Consider the following 14,534-nt stretch of genomic DNA (forward strand, 5'->3'; position numbering starts at 1 on the left):
CGTCTTTGCTCGCTTTGCAGCCGGTTTATTTGCTTCATATTTCTTGTAGCTTACAGCGTAGCTGCATGCTAGGCTACCTGGGACAACGAAAGATGAAATGACATCTTTTTATCTTTTGTATATGTAATTATTTGTATCTCAACTCTTGAATGAAACCAGATTTAGACTAAAGTGGTCTGGTAGTCAGAATCAGATGCGACACATACGATCAATTGAGGGGCTGATCATAGCTTATGTCCTGTAAGGCGCCATGAGGTCTTTCGCTTGACTCTCTTTCAAATATACTTGATCATATCCACTCATGAAGCGGTACTCTTGCTTCTCGAGTGATTTGTATTCTGTGTATTTAGGGTTTTATAACCTGGCAAGTCAACGACCGAAGGCGGCAATTGGATTTTGGAGAACAGTCATCAACTATTGCAGCAGTTCAGCACATGTTTCGATCGGTTGCTTCATGTTCACCAATATTGTATAATTTATAAAGATTTAGTATTAATAATAAACGGAATGGTAAAGGCTATAAAGATCCAAGCACTATGTGGTTGAAGCTACCATGGTGATCCTCGTTAGATTCAAAGACTTGACTGTCCTCTTGCATTTCATTCCTGCTTGATTGCTGGTTCCTGACATTTTTCTTGGGTGCGGTCGCATTTCCTTCCAAATATGAATGCTCTCATCCACAAATCTCCCCACTACCTTTTTCTTGCTTTCATCATAATACACTACGAATCCTGCGAAAATAACGGGAAGCGGCTGTCGAGGAGGTTGGCTCACAATACCGCCATTGGACTTTACCCACCGATCGGTGGAAGAATGGTCTAAGTGATAGTATGCTTCATCAAGGAAGAACTCAGGCCAAATGGGTACGAGTTGATCATCGATCTTCCTGGGGTTGGAGAAACATTTCACAAAATAGGTTTTCCGGAGCTTTATGTTAGAAGGACGACCATGCGTAATGGATCTGCAAACCCCTTTCCCCCAGTAAAGCCCCCTTCCCCCAGTAAAGCCCCCTGGGCGCAAATAGCGGCGTGCAGTTGATTTGGATAATGTGTTGCCATGAACCTCTCTCAACTCATTTTTTCGTCCGTTCTTTTCTTCCACGAAATGCTCGGGATGGTCTCCCTATACCCTTGCTCGGCCTCTGCAATACACCAGTCTTCGAATAGTTGTTTGCAGCGAGGCACGTATTAATACCTGTTAGGATTAGGAGCTGGTTCTTTGTACGGTATTCAAGTATCTTTAGCCATTCGTGGAGCTCCGGTGACGCTTCCATATGGTTTGCATAGGGGTGTACAAGAAGACAGTACTCTGGATCAAATCGCACACACTTTTTGTCGTTCTGGGGCTCAAGTCTCCTCCCCTTACTCGTCTGCTCTTGGGTAATGAAATCGGATACTTGGTCCTGTTCCTGAACAACACAGTCAAGTGACTGATCAACAAGGTATTATGGGGGCGAAGAGATAAAAGGTTGCATTCTCGAAGGTTTGGATGCCCAAATAGATGTACAATCGAACACATTTGATCAATCTGTTTCCAAAAACACTGGTTCGTGCGACACTGAACAACGGATCAATAGCCGTTTCCAAGTAAATACTTTCAAACCAGCAGAAACGTTCATCACTTGTGTCAATACTCTACAAAAAGATCATACAGCTTCACAGCGATGGCGCGACTAGGGTACAGAGGAAAATATCTATGCATACGGGCATGCACAGTATACCGATATATCCGAGGTTTGCTTCCAGGATAAAGATCCCTCTTTTATGCCGGAGCGGGAACCGTTATAAAAGTATGCTTGTTTGAATTTTGAGTGTCGCATTCCATTCCCCAAAGCGATACTACAGAAGCATCACCTGTACAATATCCCTCGGCTTCCCTTCGGAAATGTCTTCGTCATGCAGGCTACGCCCTTTACTGGCCCGGAGAGATTGGCTGCCATCTATGGTTTTCGTGTATGGGAAGCTATTGTTAAGGTCTAATGGGATAGCTACGTAAAAGAGCTATCAATTGGCAGGCAACTTATTCAAGATAGGACTACCCTTTATCTCAAGAACAAATTCACAACTAAAGATCTTTCAATAGTCATGGCTACCAACGCTTTCGACATGAGGAACAGAGCTCAAGATTGGCGTTTCCTGCATGTGGAATATATTCTTTATGACTGGACTCGATCCTTTCGAGAACACCATATCCCTATCAATCACTCGACGTTGCGCTTGCTGATACAGGATGTCCACATCTCGTGGTGCGCTAAATAAGTTCCTCTGTTAGATCCTCAGGGCAAAGGGCTCGCCTAGAGTGGGGATTAAAGGTACAGATTTGGCAAGAGAAGGCCTTATAGTATTACATGACAGTTGAGATAGCTTCTTCAGAATATATATAGGGATCCCATATGTGTATCTAGTTCCATAAACTTCTTTCAATAAATCACTCGCTCGACACCCTAGCCTTGATATTATCTGCCTCACAGACTCATAGTCCTGATCTTTATTTGAGGCGTATTCTTCTGTATGATAAATATATACGGATACGTGAGGGCCTTGCATTAACAGCCTAACAGAATACCAGATACTGATCAACTGCGGGATTTAATTTATGATTGTTGCCAAAAAAAAAAAAAAAAAAAAAAAAGCTTAGTCATCTACTAATGAAGGATTTTAAACGATTTTTTTCTTGTCTTGTCTTTTGATGGATCGTCTGTAACATCTGGTGCCTTGCCAACAGAACAGCAAACGCCTCCAATTCACGTAAGCAGTCCCCTAACTAAGACTGGTTTGCTTCACGAAACATGAAGATTCATAGATGAACGTCCGCCATCGACCTTAGCTACACGAAGGGTGAGCTTCACCATCACAGCTTCTTACCAACAGCCATATAACCCGGATGAATGACAAGTAAACTCCGTGAAAGTCTTTCGCCCTCTAGTCTCGTGTCAAGGAAATACCCGAATTAGACCACTTGCAGTCGATGGACTCCCTCTCCCTTCGCACGATTCTTCCGTCTTTATCCAATACCGGTCAACAGTTGCTCTATATCCCTTTTTTTAATGGTTTAATCCGCATCGTTTTTTGATGATATGTGAGTAACAGCAATCATGGTAGTTATTAAAGTCGCGTCACTTATTCACTTTTTTTTTTTTTTTTTTTTTTTTTTTTTGCATAGAGGTCTATTATTGCCATGAAGGATTAATATCTAATCCTGCTCTGTCGCCATCCCCTACTCCATCGTAAAAGAGCATAAAAAATATTAGATCAAACTCATTCTTGCCCTTGCTCGGTTCTTGTCACCCACCTTATCCATCAGAGTTTACAACTAGGTGCTTTTTTATGCAGTAAAGCATTGCTTGCTCTCACACAGCCGATTCATGGCAACCACATGTATCACGTGCGAATAAAGCCAAGTATATATTCTAGTATGTCATTCTATTTATCGTGCAAAGTAATCCAACCGCTCGGATTATCCATGATTGGGTTCATCACACGGTGTAGTCAAAGTGAGAAGCAACGGTCAGTATGTCCAAAACTAATCACATGCAGCATAGAGTATTTTGTTTGAAGGCCTGCAAGAAGTCTTTATCTCTTGTAAACGAGGAAAGCTTCAAAAATAGGGTCGCACTAATTTAATACTTTTTTTTAATATCGCCATTTTATCTTTTTTCTTTAATTCCTATTGCGCAGCATTCGCATATGCTTCCATAAAAGCCTTCGGGGAACTCCCGAGCATGCTCCAAATATCTTAGCTTCGTACCCATAATGATTCGAGTGATTTCAGTGTCGCTGGATGGAAACCAAGATTGTGTTTTGCGTAGAACCAAACGTTTTCAGTTGCCCAGAGGGTTTACTGACCATTTTATCGACCTGATTCTACCTTGGCGTTGTCATACTAAAATACGGACTTTTCTCGGCCCAATCTCGAGAAATAAGTGCAGGGCCCTTATCCTTAGGGATATTTACTTATACTGCTGCATCGATCCTTCTCTGAAGCTATAGTGACCCGCATCTAGTCGCAGAAAAATTTAGGAAAAAACCTTAATTAGTCACTCATTTTGGTGTACATCTCTTCTTAAAGTCAATCATCATCTCTCTGCACACTCAGAAAAGTTTTTATTTTCCTTAATATATAATCTATAAATTATAATGGGCGACTTGAATAAAAGAAGAGGCAGTTGCGAGATGCTCGACAAAAAAAAGTACAACTCAAATTTGTTGAAGTAGAACAGGCTTTACAGATATCACTCCAGAATTTGCAGACAGAGGTCATCGATGACTCAGTTGATATAGACTTTAGTAGCTTCCAGCTTGGAGAGGAGTGAGTGAAATCTCAACATATACAGAGCTGGAAGAATATCAACAACGATCCAGAGACTGAACGAGATTCAGGGATGAAACTGAGGTGGAAGAGTGGATTAATAGAGCGTGTTTTAAAATTTTTTTTGGGCAAATACTGCAACCCCAAATGCAAGATGCAGCCAACACCATGAAGACTAGAAAAGCATATATAGACAACTCACAATCTATGACCTTTTTTAAAAGGTAGCAACTCAAAGCGGTTGCCGTGGGTACTCCATCTCTCTCCCTTTAGTTTTACTGCGATGCCTAAAAACCCCACAAACAAATCTATCGAAACTATTGTTCCTTGTGATAATCAACAATATGTTTGTAAATAGCTTCATATTTCTTGTATTGGAGCTTCCCTTTATAATGTCAAGAGCAAACATATGATGGTTTATTACTTACAGCTATCGCATGGACGCATATCGAAAAAATATGTCTGGTCATATTGCTGAACAGGTGAAAAAATATTGGTCTCATTGGCGTATTCCAGCAAACTGGGACTTGGAAATATAGTGCCTGACACCCTTAACAATAACAGTGACATAATTATAAATAAGGTTTAGCCAATCAAAAATCGAGATTTTAGTCCTAATTTGATGCTCACATATGAAAATGGTCCATCTTTTTTTTCAGATAACTCAAGAATAGAAAGTGATATCGACAAAAACGCTCTGTCCTGCCAAAGAGAAATGACAGATGAAGAGGATAGCAGCACTATTTTTTGTTTTTGATCCTTTATTGGGATGTTAACTGGCGTCCCTCTCAGCCTTTTTTTTTCTAAAAAAAATCTACGACTAGATGCGTGTCACTGTAGCATGCGTCACTTACGCCATAATAGGCTATACTATCCCGGACCTATTTTCAGTGTCGCCGCACGTCAGAACGAGTATTTTAAAATAGCTTTAAATTAAACAGTCGTTTGAAGCGCGGGAATTAGCTATTTAATGTTGAGTATCGTTACAGGAGTAAGTTCAAAGGTCTGTACGCCTATAACATTCACAGTCTCTCAATGGTGATCATTAATTATTCTAATCCTTCTAGCCTAAGCATGTCGGTCGAGACTAGCAATGTTCGATGGCTCCATGTCAGGCCATCGAACAGAACATGCAATCAGAATCTACAAGCTACAAAACAAAAAAGCGTGCTGTAAGCTGACAAAGTATATATATATATATGTATATTTTTATTTATATTTATATACAAGTTACAGTTGCTAATAATTATGAAATGGCTAAATACAAATATACAAATAAAAAATAATAAATTTGAATCAAACTTTAGACACTTTTCCAACAGGGGGTAGCTTGTTGACGAATTTAATCCGACTCCTTTTTCAACATCATTATGTTACCCAAAAGGCAACATTGCAAATTAGGGTCTATGGGACACTCGGGTATCTTATCCTTGACTACTGGCGACAAAAAAAAAATAAAAAGAAAAAAAAGAAAAAAATACATCTATATAGATACATGTGATCCTAGGAGGTTCAATAATTATTGAGCACTACACTTTTTTGTGAATCTGTGCAGATATTGTCCTTATCTCCTTACTTGCAAGTACCGGCTCATACTTATGAGATACAGAAAACCCCCTATTTAACATTAATCTTCCATTAATACGTGCTTTTTTTTTTTTTTTTTACGCATAGGAGGTGTAACAGTATGGCTAAAAAGGAACTTTTTCTTATTCGCATTAATAATCATCACTCTATTTTTTTTTTTTTTTCTTTTATTCTCTCCGCATTGATACATTTATAAAAATTCAGATTTGTACCGCATTAAGGGTAACATCAACCCTTCGTCATCAAATCCAATTTTTAAAAGTGAGGACGGCTATTATTTCATGCAACCCCATTATCAACATTACCGAGAGTAGGGGAATACCACATAGAAATGGTCAAATTTGAACATTCGGGTTGCTAGCTTCCTTGCTAGCTTCCACAGATATTCAGATAGTATTGTTAGTATGAATTGATAATAAATAAGGGAAGCATCATACATCGATGTTCTCAGCTCTAATGGCTATGAGCATCATACTCACTACCATCATTGCTAGCATTATCGGTATGGATTGACCATAATCAAGAGAACCACCGTATTCACTTATTCACTATCATCATTACTGACCCTATCTCAATTACTAGAATAATATTTAGATCACTGCTTATTTTAACTAATGTCCTCGAGTTGCTCTGAGCGACAAAGGACAGGCTTATTGATGAGGCGGAATAAGGTTCGGAGAAAAAGGAGAGGTTCTAGCTGAGGCCCTGACCTTGGTTTCGGCTGTCTACTACTGCTTGGAAGCGACTCCTTCGCGTTGTGTGTGGATTCTTCTCGGAAACGGCCCAAGCCTCTGCTATTAGTTTCATTCGCTATGTCCCGAATTATAGAGGTATACCACCCACATATTAGTTTAACTCGCAATAAAGAACATGTATATTCAGCGAGCATAAAAACTGGTAAACACTAATTATTGTACACGGAGTTGCGGTATATCTGATTGGAAGGGGGAAAACCCCAAAGTGCCTTTTTTTTTGAATCGCACTTTTACATTTTTTTTTTCTTTGGAAGCCCAATAAAAAGTAATTGACTAGAGGCTCAATATTTATAACACTGTTGTTTGTTATTTTTTTGCTTTTGTTTTGTTTTGTTGCAGTGCATAAACGCTTTCCAAAGCTACTAAAGGCCACTAAAAACCCAGATCGTGAGCGATAAAGGATAGGAACAAAAAGTATATATATACATATATATATATTATATTACGTTTAATTGAGAGTAGGCGGTTAAAATGCGCATATAAATTTCAGTGAAAGAATAATGGGAGGAAATATCTCCAGAATCGGTACATGAAAAAAAAAAAAAACAATTTTATCTGTCTAACATAAAATATAATAAAAAAAATAAATAGAAAAAAAAGACGTACCTCTTGCGGCGTCAAGTGAGGGTAATTCTTAGTCATACATTTGCTCTGCTGCTGAAGGAACCGATTATAAGCAGTAGTTTTTTTGTTAAAGCCACTTCTTGATACCCTGTGGGAAATCTTTCCTGTCTTTGTAATCTTCACATCCGGCTTTTTTGTTCTTCGTACGGATACAGATCGAGTCGGATTGGTACCATTTTCACTCAGTGCTTCAGTATCACCTTTAACACCACTATTCGAGACTTTCAATATACAAGAAGGGTTATTATCACTAGAAGCAGGCTCGGGCGTAGATGTCGATGGAGGAATATAAAGGCGCGACTGTTGTGCATCTGGCAGGGTATTTTTTACTGAATCATCAAAAAGAGCTAATGGCAACAAAAACGTTCATGTTTGTTAGATTTACCCACATTGCTCTGAACAGATGATATGTGTTGTTTCTGTAGTCTGATAAGTGATGTTGCGCGCAGGGCTCTTTTAGTCGACTAACCTGGTGTGTACTGGCAAATTAATTGTCCCGATGGATGGTGCGGTATAGGGATCGAGGACGGAGTAGATATGGAAGGTAGGGTTGACGAAGGAGAAGGAAGTTCGAAGGTGGTGAACGATCTTGGTGATTGTGGTGTAGGGTTGACCAGGAAATGTATTGGGATGGAACGGGCCCTCTGCGCTGGTACTGGAGATGAAATTCCCGCCCCATCCCTTATGTTGCTTCTGTCGGAGGGAGGGAAAGAGTAAGGCGGTGGAATGCGACTCGGATTACTATTGCCATTGTAGCTGGCGCTTGTGGGAGGTGAATTTTGTCCTAATGGTGTAACTGTATTGAGACACATTGCTGATATACTGGCATACCATGAAAGCGGGGGATCATTTCCCAAGGTTGCTGCCGATATCTCAGCAACTTCAGCTTGAGAACAGCCATTTTCCTTCGTTTCATGTGCAGACTGTATTATTTGTGTCAACTTTTTGAGACCCATTTTTCTGGTTGAGAATATGAGACGGCAAATAATATTGTGGAAGCTAAGCTCTGGTAATAACAGAACATATAGCTATTGCGGGTTGCTACGTAGCTGCAAGGACGAAGAGAAGAGAAAAGGAGGATACCCTTTAGTTTTCAATTGGAGACACAGATTGGAAAGGGATGTCAAGAGAGGATCCGGTGTTGAACAAACAAACTAGGGCTATTAGCATGACGGATTGAACGTGGATAATGATAAATAATAACCCTGTTGCAGGTGCAACATGAGTAACCTGAGAGAAGGATAAGAAAGATAAGAGTTTGATTGAAGGAAGGAGCAGAAAGCAGGAAAATGCTTATAAATAATTTTTGTTGAAAATTGCTCCAAAAGACGCCCTAATCTTGTGGACTATTCAGACTATTCAGGCACTTAGAACCATAAATCAAGTACGAGTACTTAATTATAATTGGATGCCTCCTAATCATCCAAAAAAAAAAAAAAAAAAAAAAAAAATGGTGATGTGAATTGCTTGGCAAGGAAAATAATCAATTGGCTCTTACTTCAAGTCTGCACAGTTAATAAGCCAGACATTAATTAAAGCGGTATAGACCCCATGGCTGGGAAATCTAGCCGTTGGGTGCATATCCAGAAGATTGACCTCTTTCCCAAGCATGCAAGCCATTATGCATTCACTGAAATACAGGCAACCTTCCACTTGGAACTAGAAATAGCATCTCGAAATTAAATAGAGGTTTGGTCTCTGAATTGATACTCTCGCTTTCCTGCTTTTCACTCAACTGAAAGCTGTCAGTACATTCAAACATACCCTTTTCATGTTTGTTTCTGTGCACGAATGGTCTTGAAGTGCAAGCAGCATCGTTTGTCACTTTGGCCTCTCGGCCATGGCATCGACGATAACTTCCTGCAGCTGAACATGCTCTCTCGTCATTTCTGCATCCTTGACCACATGCGTTCCTTTGTTCCTAATAAAAACTGCATAATAAAACAGGTTTTTAATGAAAGCTGCGCTGATACCCATCTGTAGTATTTTTTGGAGGGGATGCCGTCCTACCCTGCTTACATACTGTATAAAAGTAAACGCGCGTGATCATGCGGAGCGAATAATTTTGTTTTCAGAAGCATAGCACGCTTTGTGCTTTTCGTTGCTGACAATGGGACTACGGACAACATGCATCAAAATGTAATACTATGAAGAGTGAGACTAAAACAGTCTCGTCTCTCATCTGATCATTGCCACGGTTGGTAAAATTGTAGCATAGCTCCGAAAAAATGTTTCTTACCAATTCAGTAGTATTCAGCTAGTCCTGTATCGTCCTACAAAGATCCGCTTCCAATACTTCTGGCAGATTCCAGAAGGAATAGGGGATACTATTTCAGTTAAGCCTTAAAATAGGACCGCATGTGTTCGATTAGGTTAAGACCAAGGACTATACCCGGCCAATATAGGGTCCTTCCCCACATTCATCGACTCCACACTCCTTAGTGACCATTCTCATGTGTTTGATTCCGCTGTCATGTCAGAAGATGGACTCATCTTTAACCATCCATACCGCACTCTTCAACTGATGTCTGGAGACTATAGTGTCTGAGGCATTTTGCTTGTATGGTAGGTAAGAAATTCCACGAAAAAATTCAACTGGTGTCTGCAGATCCTTTGAGAGAGTATTTTGATGAAGGTTATGAGCCCATACACCCATCAATATAGCGATATAGTGAATATCACTTTATGACATACAGGATTATACCTTGACATTGTACCTAATTACAGCAATTTGGCAAGACACTGAAGGTGCATCACGCCGGAGACCATCGATGGCAAAATTTTTTGAGTGTGTACCGAAGAAAAAAAAAAAAGAATCACCGGCATAGTGTTTAAATGTGAACAGAAAAAAGGCTGTCTCTTCTCAATAGCAAAGTTTGGTTATTTAAATCAATGATTACCACAATTGTCCCACTTCGAGAATGATCTGATTCGATAAAGGAGAGTGGAGGAAATATCCAAAGAAAACAAAGTGAAACAGTAAGGCATTTTTGATAGGCAGTGTATCGCATTAAAATTTAATGTATTTTGTGATTATATACAAATATAGTAGTAAATCATAATAAGGTTACAAGCGGTGGTTGTCGACAGCACCCGAAGTGTTGTATTGGCCGGGGATTTGAGTACCAGCTGCGGTCGTGGTGGCACTATTGGGGTTATAATTACAGGGAACATGGGTTCCAGCAGCAGTTGTGGTGCCTGGAGCACCCATTGCCGGGACCGTCTTGTCAGTGTTGTGAACGGGTGCAGTTTGGTGCACGTTGTTTGCGTTGACAGGTACTGTACTGTTGTTGGTGTTAATGGGGGCGCCATTGTGGGGGTGTTGCGCGTGCTGACCGACAACAGGGTTGTGGACATGCTCAGCAGCATGAGCTGTCGGAACAACACCAGCCGCTGTCGGGGGAATATTCTGGCTGAATGTAGGAACATTGGTAGTTCCAGTAGGGCCGGCAGGGGCAGGGTGCTGAACACTAGCGGTATTCAACCCCCCAATAGCACCAGCAGCAGCGCCAGCGGTAGCGGCAGTGCCATGAACATTGTGATGGTGGTCATTACGCAAAGGGTCCGCGTGGTTGTGGTGGTCTTTACTAAGAGGATTAGCGTGGCTGTGAGGATCCTTGTAATCGGCGTGATGGCTATTCACAGGAAGAGTAGAGGCAGGGGCGCCAGCCTGTGAGTTGTAGGCACTGTAATCAACCGTATTGCCATGAGGAACAGCACTGCCAGTGTGGGCGTGAGTAGTGTTGTGATGATCAGTGGCGTCGTGGGTCTTTCCTGTAATCTTGTGAACCAAATGACTGGCTTTGTCCTTGATGGTCTCCATGGTGGAAGGCTTGGTGTTGGCTGTTGTCTCGTGGTGATTCATTTTGAAATATTTGTTTTTTGTTGGATATGATTGATAGCCTTTCTGAAGAAGCGAGTAAGCGCTCCTTTTATACCTTTTCAGCATAGCAAACTTTACAACATAAAAAGGACGCGTGGCTCAAGTGGCTCCGGTGCTCTAATGGATAAACACGTAAATACGTCATTATGAGGGGGTTATGATGATCATTGCTTGTAAACAGGAATTATCTATTAACTCGACTAGACACATGAACTACTGCTCAACCCCAAAATTCTTAGAATCACGTCAGATGGTCTAAATGAATAATTAGCCCAGCAAAAATTCTCATTATGACGAGATTCTGCGGCGCTAACAAAAAGCTTGGCATTTTATAGAATATTCATTTTCTATGGCCGATCATAATATGCGCCCTCACTAGCATCATCATCGCCATCGTCATCTTCCTCTACATCATCATGACTTAGATTTCCCATTTGATTATGGTCATGGCTGAGTTTGCGCCCATGTGAATCATCCATATAATGATCAGAATAATATTGTCTGTCGTCATCTGTGTTCTCCATCTGAGCATCAAGTGAGCGATTGCCATTGTGTAAATATTCTTCATCGTCGTGCCTGTGCTGAGTTTGGTGATCGCGATCATCGTCACCATTACCGTCTTCGTCAAGACCACCATGACCTTGATGCTCGCTCTCTATCAGCTCATGTTCAGCCGCAGAGTCCATGTCCACGTCCACGTCCACGTCCACGTCTATACCCACGTCCACATCTGCGTCACCGTCATCCTCCTCCTCACCAACACTGCCTTGACTTCTCCTCGAGACACGGTGAGAATGATCTTTTAGGATATTACCACTCATCTCACTACCATCATAGTCATCTCGCCTATGTCCATATCTCTGAGGGGTTGCTTGGCCATCTATCGTCATTGAAGAGTCATCTACAGTCTTCGTAGCCGCTTCTTGTAAACCACGTTCGAGAACAGCCTGCTCAGAGACCCATAGCTCAACTTCATCCACAAGATCAATCAAACATTCTTCGATCAACTTCTCCTCCCACCTGGAAGACATTGGCTGCCAGATATATTCCTCCTCAAAAACAGGTCTACCTTCAGCCTCAGCCTCGGGATCCTTGCTTGGGGGGAATCTAAAGTTAGGCCCAAAATTAGCCGTTGCAGTCCCGTTCCGGTACACTGAAATAGCTGGATAGTATCCTAGAGTGCCATCATCAAATCGAAGTTGTTCTTTCTCCTTTGCGTTCTGTTCGATCGGCAAGAGTGCAAATAAATCCTGCGCCATAACGCCTTGACAGACGCCATTCTTATAGATAATGATTTTTGATCCTGGAATGACAGGTGGGGGGATTGGCTTGTCCAGGCTGGTTTTGACAGGTGTTGCTTCGTACTCTGCCATCTCGATATATCTCTTAGTTGGCGAATAATCTACTGATTCAAAGTAGAGCTGCCCTTTAAAGTAAAATGGTCTTCGAAGTCGACGATGTTTGAAGAAGGACTTCTCGTTGCCATCAGGAGGCAATGAAATGTACAATCCTATCACATCACCCGTTTTGAACGCCTCCCCAAATGGCATCACTCGCGACATGTGCACTTTCTCACCCGTCGTATCTCGTATTCCATAGCTATATGCGTCAAAGCCAACTGGCGCTTGCAATGTTGCTATGTAGGATATAAGAGAGAAATTAGATGATTCAATCGACGATATATCGCTGCGATGGGAAACATGCAGTCGTATTATATATATATATATATATATTCATGTATAATGATACCTTCACGTCTTGCCCAACCAAGTCGAACGTGTGCACCATCACGCCCTTCAAACCGTGGTTCTCCACCTCTTTCAACGGTGACCTCGTAAAACCATTTCCCCTCACGCACACCACAGTTAGCACGAACCATACGAAAGCCCTTCTCTGTTGTAATAGTCATACACTCCTCGTCAACCAGCATATACGGGCTCATATCTTCCCTGCTAAGGCGTACTCCAGACAAGACTGGGTTGGCTGTCTGACGGTAAAGCATGTACTGCAGCAGCGGATCTGGCTCACAGGTGACGTACTTAAAACGGTGACGATTGTAAGGATGTTCGTTAGAGGTGCTGAAAGGCGCCAAGTTTTCGCCGCTCTTCGTGGGAACTACTGTGTTGGGAAGGGGTATATATGTAGTTGGTGGAATAACTGGCGGTGTTGCTGGATGACGGTTATTACTGGATGCTGAACTCTTTGACTTTTTTTCTGATCTATTAGTCGAGCCCTTTTTGTTGGTTGGTTCTTCTTGCACCCCAGTGACTACGTTGCTCTTCCTTTTTCCTTCGCGTGGTGTCTTTGATACTAACTTTGATCCTGGTGACTGATGGCTCTATATAACCGGAGGACATATACAATAAGCATAAACGTTCAAATTAATTGTTCCTGAATAAAAAGCCAGTTAAACTCGTACCGTAATATGTCCTGGCTTTATATCCCAAAGGTTTGATTTGACTAAACAAAAATCCGATGATGCCGAACGTGCCTGTTCATCTGTTGCAGCAAATACATCCTTAGAAATATACAAACAGCTTCCGAGTGTTGCCCACCAAGTCTGAGTCCTGCTCCGGTCGGTACAAAGAGCCTTCCAATGACGATCAACGTATGGCAAAATGTGGTCTTTCTTATTGAAATAATAGCGATACTCATTCCAGTCCATAAAGTCAGCATTGACGGACCACATATTTTCTTCATTGGGTGTCTTGCTAGGTCCTGAAACCTGAGAATTCTTAGCCTCCTTGAGATACTCCTGAACGACAAGGTTGGCGATAGTGGTGGCGCATATCTCTTTCCATCCTGCAGTAACACGTTCAAAAAATTCAGAGATACTTCCAGGCTCCTGATGCTGCTGATTCCTACCAGTAGGTTTAACGACACAGACTTTGCATAGAAATTTGTAGTTGGTGATAAATGGTACAGCTGGACCAATATCCACCTCTATACATGAAGCATGGAACCAGTTCTGGCAGCCTATAGATCCCAAGAGTAGGGCCTGATCAGCCTGGTAATACATTAAAACCTTTCGTTTCTGATGTCCAAAAAAAAAAAAAAAAAAAAAAAAAAAGAATTACAAATCCGAGTACCTTTACACTGTAATGACAGTTCATCTAGTCGTCTATCATGTCCACAATAGCAATAGCGCCCTTCGCGATTGATGGTGTGGGCAGCATTCCAGGTGAGTTGCTGGGTATTGTAAGAAGCCATGGATGCTTGCCGAGTAGCTCGTTGGTACACACGATCAGACGAAGTTGATGAGGTCTTGTTGAATAAATTTGATCACCTGATGTTTCCTTTTATTAAAGACTTCGCTTTTCTCCATTTTATTCCTTGTTTCAGCTTTTATCTCTTTCTATTGTCTCCCATTCACTTCT

At 41.4% G+C, this 14,534-nt stretch overlaps 3 protein-coding genes across 3 annotated transcripts; all 3 read right to left on the reverse strand.

The window, feature by feature from the left end:
* Window positions 1-6,269: 6,269 nt before the first annotated feature.
* BCR41DRAFT_347402 (hypothetical protein) lies at window positions 6,270-8,568 on the reverse strand. The gene is made up of 3 exons (XM_022023089.1): window positions 7,744-8,568; window positions 7,257-7,621; window positions 6,270-6,705 (listed from the first exon to the last, which is right to left on the reverse strand). The coding sequence occupies exons 1-3, from the start codon at window positions 8,228-8,230 to the stop codon at window positions 6,589-6,591; spliced, it is 969 nt and encodes a 322-aa protein (XP_021884836.1). The 5' UTR covers window positions 8,231-8,568; the 3' UTR covers window positions 6,270-6,588.
* A 1,692-nt stretch (window positions 8,569-10,260) lies between these two features.
* On the reverse strand, window positions 10,261-11,163 carry BCR41DRAFT_347404 (hypothetical protein). Its single transcript, XM_022023090.1, has one exon. The coding sequence runs from the start codon at window positions 11,137-11,139 to the stop codon at window positions 10,342-10,344; it is 798 nt and encodes a 265-aa protein (XP_021884837.1). The 5' UTR covers window positions 11,140-11,163; the 3' UTR covers window positions 10,261-10,341.
* A 295-nt stretch (window positions 11,164-11,458) lies between these two features.
* On the reverse strand, window positions 11,459-14,391 carry BCR41DRAFT_347406 (hypothetical protein). Its single transcript, XM_022023091.1, has 4 exons — window positions 14,247-14,391; window positions 13,577-14,133; window positions 12,907-13,495; window positions 11,459-12,793 (listed from the first exon to the last, which is right to left on the reverse strand). Exons 1-4 carry the CDS (start codon window positions 14,365-14,367, stop codon window positions 11,505-11,507), a joined length of 2,556 nt encoding a protein of 851 aa, XP_021884838.1. The 5' UTR covers window positions 14,368-14,391; the 3' UTR covers window positions 11,459-11,504.
* Window positions 14,392-14,534: the final 143 nt, after the last annotated feature.

Source organism: Lobosporangium transversale (assembly GCF_002105155.1).
Source record: "Lobosporangium transversale strain NRRL 3116 chromosome Unknown BCR41scaffold_5, whole genome shotgun sequence".
NCBI classification, from domain to species: Eukaryota; Fungi; Mortierellomycota; class Mortierellomycetes; order Mortierellales; family Mortierellaceae; genus Lobosporangium; species Lobosporangium transversale.

What these genes read in the sequence shown, in the direction of transcription:
- BCR41DRAFT_347402 (XM_022023089.1), bottom strand. Translation starts at nt 8,230, where the DNA reads ATGGGTCTCAAAAAGTTGACACAAATAATACAGTCTGCACATGAAACG. An exon ending in AATTTGCCAGTACACACCAG is followed by an intron (nt 7,622 to 7,743) that starts GTTAGTCGACTA and finishes TGTTGCCATTAG; the next exon opens with CTCTTTTTGATGATTCAGTA. An exon ending in CTCACTTGACGCCGCAAGAG is followed by an intron (nt 6,706 to 7,256) that starts GTACGTCTTTTT and finishes TTCGGGACATAG; the next exon opens with CGAATGAAACTAATAGCAGA.
- BCR41DRAFT_347404 (XM_022023090.1), bottom strand. Translation starts at nt 11,139, where the DNA reads ATGAATCACCACGAGACAACAGCCAACACCAAGCCTTCCACCATGGAG.
- BCR41DRAFT_347406 (XM_022023091.1), bottom strand. Translation starts at nt 14,367, where the DNA reads ATGGCTTCTTACAATACCCAGCAACTCACCTGGAATGCTGCCCACACC. An exon ending in TAAAGCCAGGACATATTACG is followed by an intron (nt 13,496 to 13,576) that starts GTACGAGTTTAA and finishes CCGGTTATATAG; the next exon opens with AGCCATCAGTCACCAGGATC. An exon ending in TGGTTGGGCAAGACGTGAAG is followed by an intron (nt 12,794 to 12,906) that starts GTATCATTATAC and finishes TATCCTACATAG; the next exon opens with CAACATTGCAAGCGCCAGTT.